This window comes from Varroa destructor, unplaced genomic scaffold, assembly GCF_002443255.2.
Source record: "Varroa destructor unplaced genomic scaffold, Vdes_3.0 BEIS01000003.1, whole genome shotgun sequence".
Classification (NCBI taxonomy): domain Eukaryota; kingdom Metazoa; phylum Arthropoda; class Arachnida; order Mesostigmata; family Varroidae; genus Varroa; species Varroa destructor.
This window is the reverse complement of record NW_019211456.1, coordinates 47707060-47720333: the sequence shown is the minus strand read 5'-3', so window position 1 is coordinate 47720333 and position 13274 is coordinate 47707060. Positions and strand designations below refer to the sequence as shown.

Genomic DNA, 13274 nt, shown 5'->3' with positions numbered 1-13274 from the left:
GATGGTTCGGCTGTGATCTGGAGTACAGAACGCAAATTTAAGCGAATCCGACCGAATATGCTCTGTTTAAGCAGGAAGCTGTCTTTTTACCTGCAATACAGTGATATTCTCATGGAGGTTCCAGGCGACCGAGCGGGTACCCCTGTCATCGAGCTGGATGATGCTCAGGTAATGTGAGATCAGCTTAGTTCACTAGGGCCGCTACTGCCTGTAAGTACTGGACTTTTAGGCTGGCGTATAGTCTTGAAATACCATAAATAAACGCTATATGAAATCACCCTCACCGCGATGAGGAAATGTTTATATAGTTGTTCTTCGAATGTTGCCTAAACTCGAATTTCACATCTAGCTCTTCTACTAGGGACTATTAGGCACCATAAACTTTTTGAACGTCTCATCAGCTTCCTTGTAGTGGCAGAAGAATTTCCACGGCGAGCTTGTTTCTCCCGTAGAAAAGCCTTCGTAAAGCCTCACCTTGAAGCTTTCCCATGTCTCATCTGCACTCATCTGAAGATCAAACCAAGCCATGTAACTGTCTACGCACCCGTTTTACGACGTAGTCCGATGGCCACTTCCGTTCTTTCACGAGCGGCTCGTACTCCTCAGCTCACCGCTGGGGCTTCCTCTCGTCGTGCACTACCGGGGACGATTTTTGATTAGCCATCCGTTGGAGTAACTCTTTCGGAATTTCAGCCATATCATCAGTCATCCCACCGCTACTACTAAAACACAACGAATTAGTTTAACTCTATCGTTGGCTAACAGAAACACGCACTTTGCAATTTTATTGTTGTAGACGTCTACTTGTCTATTGATTTATATTATAATGCTTGCATCATTATAAAACAGATATGTCATATATCATTAAACCATAAATACATAAAACAGTATATACATATATATTCTGTTTTCTGTATTATCTAGAGGCATGACTTTTAGCTGTTTCTTTCTTTTGCGTTCATGAACTATTCGATTTATAAAGCCTGTGCATACATTACCGATGATATTTGCCTTCAGACTGCGCGACATCGTTGCCCTTTACCGATCGACAGAGCGAACCCAGAACCTAGCTCAACCTTGCTGGTTTCATGATACGTTTTTTTGTCATTATAAAAATTCAAGTATGAGCTTATAGGAGAAGTACTGATTCAACTATGAGCAAAATAAGTGAGGTATTGACTATATTTGGCAGCCAGTACCGATAGCGCCGAGTACGTCATAACTGCATCCATATCCTATTACACTCTAAGAAAGAAATGAAAAAAAAACCTACAAAATATCAGAGTTTTCCGTCACACCAGCCAAACTCACTGTTTTTTTTGTGTGTGCGAGGCACGTAAGGTACCCGAGTTTGCGCTACTTCTCAAATGCTAAATATACGGACTGTTAGTTGATACGATTTATTCTAAAGTATGGACCTCGGCGATCAACCACTAATATGTGGCAGCGCTGCCATGTCGCACCATGGGACGACTACCTATTTTCATTCCTACGCCATGTACACAGGCCTATTTATTTGTTCCTTTATCAAGTTAAACTGCGTATACGGATGCTTAAAACATAGGACATATATGAACTTGCTTGTTAGTTTCGATTAACTCGGCTTGTTGGACATGTCCAGACTATCTAAAACTGGGCAATTAGTGATAAGTAAACGCTATTCGCCCCTAGATACTGCTACAAGGTATCGTGACCATTGCTAAAGTCCTGATTAGTGCTTTGCGCTTAGCTGACTTCTTCCGCGCCTCTTTTGGAATCCCTAACAATGATTGGCCATTACCTATAAGCGGGTCACCACGCCGCTTCGGCTTTATGTCCCCAAAGCTTTATCAAGGTTTGATGAGTTTTTCCAATGTGCAGCTCAGTTTTTATCATTAAGCCGATGTTATCAAATGTATAACAACGGCGTTAACTATTGCCTTCAGCAGTATCTATTCCGTTCATTACCCTTTTTTACTTCATCGATTCTTAGAGACTTGGGTCGTAACCCAGCTGATCGGTGCCGTGTCCACAGTAAGTTGCCAGAAACCGTCTTCCTTTAGCATTTTCGTTACTGCCCACTGGATATGCTGTCGTCGTAGTTCCATTTATAATACTTTTGTCGTTGCCGCCAAAGCCTGCTCAGGCTCACTTGGTCGTATCAAATGATCATCACACGTCACACATACAAATACGTGCATCTATGGTAACGTATGGCCACTGTGGCCTAACTGTAGGCCAACAGTCAATACGGCCGGTGGTGACTACCGGCACATAGAAGTGCTACAGCAACGCAGCACACCGGCACTGCGGATCGTTGCAGCCATGACCGCACCTCCTACTGCTGGATAACGCCGTCACCATCCTCATTGGCCGATCGACATGTTCGGCCCTTTCCCACCAGGGATTAGCGGGCGAGGACGGCGTAGCAGGCGGGGCTTCAGTAGCAGCGGAAGGTTTTATTTCGATCAGTGGCCGAGTGACTTCTGGTTCAGTAGTTGACGACGCGAGCTACTGTGTGCACCCTCATTGGCGCAGTAACACGTAAACAGATCACACTCACCGGCAGCATTTGACGCAATAGCTTGTCCATCGGCTGCGAGTCCTGAGCGCTGTCAGACTCAGCTAGAAGCTGCTGTCTGCCAATTCTCCACCCGAGACAAACAGAGAAACGGAAGACGACAAGTACAAGCGTAGACTGTTATAGAGAAGGACACGCGTCACGATAGGTCCAAGAGTCGCTTAGTGTAGTAGCGACACACGAAAAGACACTACGGTGAAAGTGAGTGAAATTTGTGCACGAAAGACACGTATTGTTTGAAATAACGTGAGGACTATGTTGTTACAACACGTTCCCAGTAGTCAGTCGGCTACCGGAGGTCAACAGGATGGTAAGCTGTTCTTTCGATTAATTCGACTAAAACGAGTCCATTAGACAGGAGATCATATATATTGTGGTTAACAGAGAGGCCCAATGTACGTCATGTTTATAGCTATGCGCCTTATACCTACAGATAGCGCCTTGAGAATGTCTGTTTAGGAAATCCATTCACTGACCCTTAAACGCCAGTTAATTTAGCTTTACGTACATAATAATCTCGACTAAGTAACTGGTGATCAGATCAGCCTTCTGTCTCGTTACTAGATGTCTTAGACCGAAAAACTTGTTCTTGGCTCTCTTTTCTCTTACAACCTCATTTGATTACTGAACTTCATTACAAACACCACCATGAATTGTATCCGCGCTGACGACAATAGATAACCAATGTCGTGGCGGCCGTAAACGCACACCAAGCGTATCGTTGCCAGCCCGAAGATCCCTTTTCATTAATCTACCTTACCGCGGTTATAAAAATTCGAGATTATTTGGCGTTATAGTATTTTTATTATCGTCACTTTGGTCTGTACTTCGATGATTCTATTATATCTCAGAGTTGCGATCTCGCTCAACGTAGAAGAATTTATACGTTCTTCGCAGAATCGTCGGTTTTTGCGAACTCATTTACTGGCGGTAACGACGCGCTGCCGCCGCCGCCGCCGCCGTCGCCGTCGCCGTCGCCGTCGCCACCGCTTTGAATCGAAGAGACAAAATAGATCGAAAAAAGGGCGACCTCCTCTTCTGACAAAACCTGAGCGCAGCGATTGATACAGTGAGGGAGAGAGAGACTGTGTTATCGATAGATCGCTATGGGTTTTCGGTATGAGTTCTTATTTATTTCCCATTTAGCTTCGTGACAGCTTAAGCAACGGCGCACAAATACTCTGCTCTTTGTCAATGTGCGATTCGTTGGAAATCAAGGAAAAAAGACCAAAGAAGCGTCGTCAGTGTCCCGAAGTATTGCAGCGCCGGCTCTTCAGCACCGATGCTGCCTTAGTCGATGACTCCAAGTATTACGTCAACTGCTTCTGTTGTCACCAACAACGCGTTTGATTCGTGCCGACAGGTCGAATGAATCGTGATGTTGGAACGGCACAGTATGGCAATTCTGCCGCTATACGCAGTATAAATATACCTGATCCTCCTAAATTCGAAGTTGTGCCGGTTCGCCTACAAGCAATTAAGTACGTATGCTTTATTTCGATTCCCTGTTTCCAACTGGTCTGTGCTAAATCCATCCTTATCTGCATTCCATTCAGCCTAAACAGGACAAGTGGCAATCTATCTATGGTAAAGTCGGAGTGCTTCCTTGGACGGCAACGCAGACAGCGACAAAGGAAGCACAAATAAGCGAAATATTGATGACCAGATCAAAAATGTGCATATAGCAGCAGTCATTCAGTATCTCAGATTTATGCAGCGCTCTTTGGCATCTGCTGTCATTGTCACTTACTATAGTAACTGGTTTAGTTGTTTTTCATAGCCGCCCTATTTGACTTTTCCTTTCAATATCATACATCGTTCGTCTCCGCCTTGCCTCCCACCTTTCGAGACCTGAACAGCAACAGCAGCCTTTATGGCGGTGCTATACCGCCAGAGGGAGGCGGCACGGGACGATGTCAGCGAGTTGTACAACATCCGGTTCGTGTGCGGTAGGCGTCGATTTCTGCCTCACCCCCGAGCCCTTCTCTCCGTCTATCTAGGCAGTTATTCGCGTTGTTTGACCGTCCACCCACTTGATTTGCGGTTATGACATCGCTTTGTCTTTGTTCTGCTCCTGGCGACACCACGTTGGTGGCCGTGGCCCTTATCGTTTAAGAAAACGTACGGCCAGACGTCAGTACACGAGTTCTTCGACTGCCTACTTTCGTTTTATGTGTTCATGCCGGCTATTGACAGTTATAATGGCTTGCATAAATGGATCGCTAAACAGACCGTTGTTAGAAACGTTGCAGTCCTCCTTGTCTTGCAAAAAACTATTTTAGCAGTAATTATTTATTGAGCACTTTTCCAAACATGGCAGGTTCTGCCGGTCCAATTGGCATAGCTGCCCCGTTTGCTAGCTAGACAAAAAAACTCCAGCTGGGCATGTTATTCAATGCAGGTAGCCCTCTCTACCTATATAAATGATGTCCTCCTGCCAGACAATGTTTGGTTAAATTAATTAAGCACTGGCGCGTAGTTTGTTTAAATCGGAACCACTGCGTGTATGCGGGGAGCAGATTCGTATATATTGTACCCGTCGTTGTGATAATCTTAAAGCCAGTATGGAGATCCATTACGTCGAGTGAGCAGCTGCTGCTACCTGTAAAAATAAGCGCTCGGCAGAATACGTCAATCTACGCCTTGCCGGACACCCCGCCGCGTGGCGCGCTTTACCTGCGTGAAGTGGCTGTGTATCAACAGTCATTCTCTCGCTCCCTGTCTCTCCTTGTATCGGTGTTTTCTTCGTTGGTGACTGAGTAAAAGCGCTCATCAAGCTGATTCCGTCCAATGCTTTCGTGGCCGATCGTTCTACCGTTGTTCAGCTCAGCTATATAGTAATACGTCAGTAGCACTAATGCCACTGCTACCACAACTTGTCTAAGTGCAACTGGACGGCCGTCGTCGTCGTCGTCGTCGTTCAATTTTGTCTTGATCCAGTCTGGGCCACATAGCCGCTGTTTGTCCTTCATCCGTCCGCTTGTTCGCAAAACGGCTGTTTCGTGGTCCGTCTTTGCGCCTAGCTCGGTGGACGACGGTGGCGATTATGTAAATCTAATGACGGTGATCGCCTACCGACGGCAGAAATGGCAGCTTTAACGTACACAGAAGTTTGCTCATACACCGGCAGACTGGTTGTGGTAATGGTAGACATACGGAGACGACAATCAGCAGCGGCCGAAACAACAGCTACCAAACGAAAAACGGGGTATGTCTGCTCCGCCTGATATCCTCCGCTGCCGCTTGACTCCCTCCGTTGCTTCTGCTCGATCGTTATTGTAGGCAACGCGGCTGTGGCTGCCACTGAAAGACATTCAAGAGCCGGCCGAAGGCGGCTTCAGCGGCGAGCAATTTCATTAGAAGCAAGCTATCATGGGTAACTTTCCCAACAGCAACAGAAACAGTATTAACTGGTATCGCACCGTTTATGTCCGCCGATATCTACGTTCGGTCCGTACTAGAGGACACAATAGCCACTGGCGTTACTATTGTTGTTGTTTTGGTTTGGTTATTGTGGTTAAATTTACAGTTGGCGAACTTAAGTTATTCAGTATAGTACCATTCCGGGTATGATATGATATTACTGCTGCAGTGCCCTTTAACGCAGATGTCGATAGTACTGCTCTATATATATATATAATTCAATTATACCGTTTTCTCTGCCATTGTTCTATTAGCAACGACAACGCAGCGGTTGATTCCGCTAGCGTAACCAATACCAGCGACTTCAGTTATCGCGGCCGCTTTCTGCTCTTCGCTCAGGTGACACCAGCTCAGAGGATTCACAGTTATCAGATGGCAAACGACATTTCTATCGAAAACCAATAATACCAATGAAAGAACGCAAACATGGATGCGAGCAGTAGGGAGAAACAGCGAAGGAGCTCGTGCCGGCTACAGGGAACGAACGAGCAGCAACAAACTGCATATAATAAATTACTTTATTATGTGATTTGCGATTCAGAGTCGCTCAAGAGCTGCTCAAGATCCGCCCGGTAGTCGGCACTGGCTCTCGATCGGATCCTAACAGCGGCCTGTTTGTTCTGTTACTACTGTGTTCGCTCTCTGGGACGTGAGAACGTTATTTGTCGCTTGGCTGGCTGACTGACTGTTCCCAAAGCAGCAGTGATATGTTGAAGTAGAAGCACTTACTGGTGCTCAGACGTACCTGGTCCAGCCCTGTGACTGTTCGAGGGCCATCGGGCCGTCAGGCCATCAGTGCTCGATTCAGTCTTCTCTTGTGCTCGCCAACAGACGAACGTCTTGGAGGGCAATTCGTCTTGTGCCTGTTCGGTCCGACGCAGCAGCGTCATCACCACTGCTGCTGTCTTGATCTGTTAAAACAGTGCAGGCCCAAAGGCACAGGCACATGGTTTTCCATTTAGTTTGCCACTCCGTCAACCGAACCGCTAGCCTTCCTTCCATCGTGTACCAAATGTCACTTCATTTCACTTCGTCTTCTTCATTTTTCGCCTCTGCTTTTCGGCTGGATTACCCGCACACAGAATGTGGGCATGTTAGCTTATGAACCTGTGAACAGTACGGGTCGGCATCGAACGGCGGATTGCACCGGTCTTGCCGTAAAGGCGCAGTTGTCCTTTTTGGACAACGTCGTCCCATCGTTGCCGAGTAAACGGGGAAATTACTAGAGAGTTAACCTGCAGAGTTACCGAGATCAGAAATGCCATCAGTATGTGGCTAAAGCGAGGCACTCCCATTGAGAGTTCTTCGATGTCTCCTGTTTTTCTCTCGGCCCTGTACGCTTTTCCGATTTGCCGTGTATGAATCTAAGTGTATGTGTGTGTGTGTATCGCTCTCGTGACTACACCGACTGCGTCCAGTTACCCGAGTAATTTCAGTTGCGTCCATCTCTCGGAGCTAATTTTGCTCTTGCAGCAACGAAGGAAGAGGAACAGAGCGGTCGGGTGATGCCTACTTATGCGTGAGCGCCATGTCATGAGCGCCAGAGTTGTGCTCTACTCTTGGCACTTTATCCTTTTGTGGATGACCAGGGCTCACTGCGTTTTTTTGCCGCCGTTTGTGGCACTGCTGCTGCTATTGGGCCGGATGGTGCTATGTCGTTTCACGTTGTCGTGAGCCCCCGATGGGCGGCGTGGGGCCTTCGTGGCATTAATCACTGGCGCTAAACACCCGTTTCGTGGACAACTTTGGCTATAGCGACAACAACAGAAACAGCAGCTACAACAATAATGATGCTAGAACAATAACGACAAAAACAATAACACATGGCATCCCGTATATAGAAATAGTTTCATGTCAGAAAGTTTGAATACTGGTAAATTACAGCTGTACAGGTTACGGCGAGGATGAAAGAAGTCGTTCGCACCCGCCGCCGGGTACTTGCTGATTTTTTGTACAAAATTGTGCTTTTAGTTGGGAAGGTTAGGCGGCAAGTGAAATATTTGACAAATTAATAACCTATTTTGCACGCCTTTTACAGGTCAGGAAAGGTGTCTGCTAACGCCTCCGCAGTCACCGGAACTTCATCCAGCGTTTCTGCATCTGCATCGCCAATCACCAAAATATCATTTGACAAGTTATTCTCCTGCGTCTTCACCGCCGCTTGTCCATTCCTCTGCTTTTATGCCCATCAATGCGTCTAACCCACCTAAAGCTGCAGGATTTGTTAGCAAATCCCAGTCAGCGACATCGAATGCTTCAAAGCGGTTTAATTTTGCAAAACTCGCGGAATCTGCTGTTGAGGATAAGGTCGTACGTAACACACCGACCACCCCTAATGAATCAATAGTTACATCGGCGTTCCACGCAATGCTCCAAAAGAATCAAGTGGTCAATCTGTTCCGACAAATTTACTCACAGCAGCAACAACTACAACATAGAGGCCTTCAGGAACGTCGTCACCCTCGACACGTACTCGAGCCACATCGTCAGGCCCCACTCCAAGCAAAGGTGTCCTCTGTTTTGGGTTCAAAGAAGGAGACGGGCTCCGTATCACGACCAAAGAAGGAGTTCGTATGCCGCTTCTGTCAGCGCCGCTTCACGAAGAGCTACAACCTCATGATCCATGAGAGGACCCATACGGACGAGCGGCCATACAACTGCGATATTTGTCATAAAGCCTTCCGTCGACAGGATCATCTCCGAGACCACAGGTAGGCAGATAAACAGGCATAAATGATAAGTCTTACTCGTACACGCACTAAATGCCAAACATTTCTTCTGTTTCTGTTTCTACCCGATTTTATCATAAATTTCCTTTCGTTGTGAAAAGTGTCATTGAGAAGTCTGACCCTAATATTGTTTCTTTCGTGGCTTGCTATCTGGGCGGAAGTCTATCGAAATGTTTAGTAGTATATAGAGAGTGCCAGTGGCAGAAGCCACGGCAGCGGTCAAAGTAGCAGGACGAACGCTTAATTTAGGATTTAACTTAGGATTAATCGTTCATTTGATGAATTCTTTACATCGCCAAAGCGCTTCTGGTATGCTATTGCTTTCGCGCTCCTGCTAAACTGTCTGCCAGCTAAAACGAACGTAGCAATTAGTGAATAGCATCAGATCTTTCGACGATGTTTTTCGCTGCGGCGACTGTTCTTTATGTCGCTTCTAGCTGCGTTTGCTGATACGGCAGATGCGGCGTGTTAACGGTATAACGGTTTCTACCGGTATCGGCGCCACAATCGCTTTGAGACCTTGGGCAGTAACGTCCATATTCGGTTAATGTCTTGGCCGGACGAAGAAAGCTACTGCGCCCTTCGCCGACACTGTTACTGGTGATGCTTCAAGGCAATGCATCATCCGCCACCTTACGACGAATTGATTATTCCTACATTTCTTCCCATTAAAATCCCAATGGGAATTCAACCTCCTGCCTATCACAGTGTTCCCCCTCGCCTCTCTCTCCCTCCCTCCCTCTATCTCTCTCTCATTTGTACTTCCCATGTTTCCGGTTGTCCCGGTGCTTCCCGTCTCCTGGTGATGGCATTATTGATTCACGGAGGTCGCACGGGTCGATAGGATGAGCAAGCGCATTAGAGAAATAGCAGGGCCGTCGATGTAGCGTGCCTCGATTCAGGAACATCATTGTCGAAATAGCATTAGTTAGAAGTATCCGACCCAATACCTCCAGTGTGCCTCCACCCATCCGTAGCCGCCCACTCGTCATAGGTTAGGCGCACCAATCTGCGCTCCTGTCAATGACGAAGACAGGCTCCGTCACGGCCAGACGGCTCCGTTGAACCTTTTTATGCTGGCATTAGGTTTGACGCACACTCGATAAAGAACTGGCGTCAAATCATCAAAGGTCAAATCGTCATTTTCTCCCTTCCGTTGTCGTGCGATTCCGGTCGATGAGCGTCGTTGATCCTAACGTTCTTTCCCGTTTTATGTTTATCGCTTCAGGTATATTCATTCGAAGGAAAAGCCATTCAAGTGTCATGAATGCGGCAAAGGTTTCTGCCAGAGTCGCACTTTAGCTGTCCACAAAATGCTTCACATGGACGACTCACCTCACAAATGTCTTCAGTGCGGCCGTACGTTCAACCAGCGTTCAAACCTCAAAACGCACTTGTTAACGCACACTGATATAAAGCCATACATTTGCGAGCATTGCAGTAAGGAGTTCCGACGCAACTGTGACCTCCGGCGACATCTGCTCACGCACGGGATTAAATCCGACGAAGTCTCGGATGATTGTGACGACTCAATGGATGAGACGCTGGATTCGGTCTAAACGTGAAGCGTTTCGCAAGCCGACGCAAATGCCAATATTAAAATGGAACCCTCTGAGGCATCACATCGTCCTGGGTATTACTCACACTCGAATGAGCGCAATTTAAAGCAAGTCCGTTTGAACAGAGGACGAGTTCCATCGAACAGAGATAAAGTGTAAAAACTGTTATTAAATTTTTGTATTATACATGTATTCGACCGAGCTCGTTGACCGACGACTGAGCTTATTGTTGGATGCGTTCATGAAACTTTACTATAGAGCGTTTATGATAAGTCAACGCTTCGAAACGTCCCATCGAATGTGTTAGTCCGGTACCTTTTCACGATCTCTGGATCGCTTCTGTTGCAACTCATGGGCATCATAAGGTGGATAGTCTATATTCCTTTAGTATGGGCGCCCACGAGTTCGATCTCGACCATGCCCCCACTTAATTTTCTAGCCAAAGTCTGCCTAATTGAATCACTCAAGGAGGAAACAGCGAACAAAGATGACACGGAATGAGACTGTCAAAAAAGTTAATTGTTTATAATTCATAATAAAATTTTACAAACTTTTCTCTCATACACAGAAAGATCAATGTTAGTATTGAATACTGTTCTGTGACAATTTCACATGTGCGATACGACTTGTATATAGAGAATAGATATATAGTCTAATAAATCACTGAAATTTCACAACTAAGCAAAAATACCTGCAAATCATTATTAATTAGGTAGCTAATCGTTAGACCTATTTTCATAGGAGTGTTACAACCGAGAATCACAGGTCCATTTCTCAGAAACCATTATAGATTACGTATCCGCCTACCTATGCTCGTCTGAAGTCTTAAACTAAAATCAGCCTGGGCTGACGAGAAAGGAATCGTCCTCTACTCAGTTAGTGGACATTTCTATAACTGAGAAATAGCCAAAAGTTGCCATTGCATTCATTTCAATTTTTCCTGTACAGGGCCTAGCAGGACATGTTAATCTGAGAAATGTTGCGGTCGGTAGCGGTCTCAAAGTAACGAACTGCCTATCTCACGGTCTATTTACTAAAGCCTCACCCTGAATCCTGCAGGGCCCTCGAACTGCTGTTGGAATAAGATCTAAAATATATGCCGACGACCTATTCCGAAATAAACAAAAATTAACATGTGTACTTATCGGCCAAGGAGCGATTAACTCAATTGCATCCTGGGCGCAAAATGATCTTATGTACACTACCAGTAATTAGAAGGAATACGGACGACATTGTGTACCTTCTGGATGGCAATGAGGTTTCGTAAGTATTGCGATATAAACATTAGCTATGATTTTCGACGCCGATCTCAGGTCCAAATTATACGTTAAAGCAGCTTTACGATTATTCAGTCTCGGTAGCTTTTATCTGACAAAATTTTAGGTAATCCTAAATGGTTGTGGTGTGATCTCTATGTCATCATCAAAATATCGATACTTACAAAATGTTCAGGACCGTCTTCTAAAACAAGCAGCGTGTAAATGTAGTTAGTGTCTCCTGTTATGGAGCCTGAAAGCACTGCATCCCTCTACAGACAAAATGGTCTACGTGTGCCTTGCAAGCTATGTAAGGACGTCGGTTCATATTTGTTTTATCAGCACTCCAGAAGCTCTTGGCTTGGTTAACAATTGGTTTTCCCTAGGAGGTACACGACTAGTGCGCGAAGAACCCGCCCTATACCATTATATTGTAAATACTTTGCTGAACCCTTGAATAAGGTAGGCTTTGTATTGCACAGTATTATAGAGCTTACAATGAAGATAGCAGTCGGTTCTGAAATTTAACGAGTGATAACGAGGAGGGTTTCGTCAAATTGCGAGTATTTACTCGATACTCTATTATTTACATTCAATAATGAGTTAGCCGTTGTTTATTCGAAGCGGATCGACGGGAATTTTTTGATGCCGGTTTGCTAATTCGAGCCTACTCTACGAACTATTACAGGAATACATTTTCCGCTTTATAGACAGAGTCTTAAAAACATCGTACTCGACTGTTGTGGCACCATGATGGCCTCAATCAACGATCTGTGTGGATATCGCACGACGTAAAATCCCTGTCAAGCGGGTATCGTTAGGTTTTACGACGGATAACTAGAGCATGCATATAAACCTATATATATATATTTTTGATAGTTGCGAAAAGCGAGACAAAATTCGGGTACATCGTCGTTCTAGCATTTCTTGTATACATTTCTCCCCGAACACCCGGCCATGGCGTTAATCTCGAATCTCAACTCAAACTGCCTGCTACAACGAGATCACAATATCTGCTGCTTTTCCTCAGTATACACAAGAATCATATAATATGCGCGTCGTTCAACTGTCAATTGGGTGACTGCTCTTTCCAGTCGGCGTGACCACTCGAGCCACAGTACCTTCTTCTCCGATCAGGGGCAACGTCCATCGCTCTGAACCGCGGTGGTTTAAACATCATCAGAGATATGATAGGCAATCTCTACCAGCAGCAGTATAACGTCACGTGGGGGTCTGCTTATGATCAATTTGCTCCTAGTGCACTTTAGCTTTTGCTGCTACTGTCGCAAATGAGGTCGTATGCGTGTGTCTTTCTGTAGGTATGTGTGTATGCAAGATTAAGGTAGACCGGGGCAGAATGCTTCAGGTATGAGTGGTTGTGAATCACTATCAGTATATCCCACGTACATTCCCCTCCTTGATTTGTGGACCCAATCTTAACCTGCATAGAAATTATGCAGCCCTTTCATTCATGATCCCAGCTGGCAGCAACATGCATTTTAGATACAGTATATTGAAGTGTAGTTATTTTTTGTATCACGTACTTTACCCATGATTTGGACTACGTAAATATGAGGTAGAAACGGTGGTGTGTGATTCCGAACGTTAATATCCTGTATAACAATCGTATGCCATCGAATTCCAGCCTAAAGTAAAAAATAAGACGGGAATGATCGCCATTCGCGACAACGTAGCAGTACAAATTCAAAGCTCAAATGTTCCATGTTTTCTCTAGGAACTGGCAACG

The 13274-nt window shown here is 45.6% G+C and overlaps 1 protein-coding gene across 1 annotated transcript; it reads left to right on the top strand.

Annotated features, from left to right (window-relative positions):
* The first annotated feature begins 219 nt into the window (after positions 1-219).
* Positions 220-10959, top strand: LOC111247664 (uncharacterized). Its single transcript, XM_022798880.2, has 3 exons — positions 220-2870; positions 8022-8694; positions 9941-10959. Exons 1-3 carry the CDS (start codon positions 2816-2818, stop codon positions 10269-10271), a joined length of 1059 nt encoding a protein of 352 aa, XP_022654615.1. The 5' UTR covers positions 220-2815; the 3' UTR covers positions 10272-10959.
* Positions 10960-13274: the final 2315 nt, after the last annotated feature.

Bases quoted from the DNA above. Each gene is read 5' to 3' on its own strand.
- LOC111247664 (XM_022798880.2), top strand. From the start codon at position 2,816: ATGTTGTTACAACACGTTCCCAGTAGTCAGTCGGCTACCGGAGGTCAA. The intron at 2,871-8,021 runs GTAAGCTGTTCT...CGCCTTTTACAG, and splicing joins TACCGGAGGTCAACAGGATG to GTCAGGAAAGGTGTCTGCTA. The intron at 8,695-9,940 runs GTAGGCAGATAA...TTATCGCTTCAG, and splicing joins GATCATCTCCGAGACCACAG to GTATATTCATTCGAAGGAAA.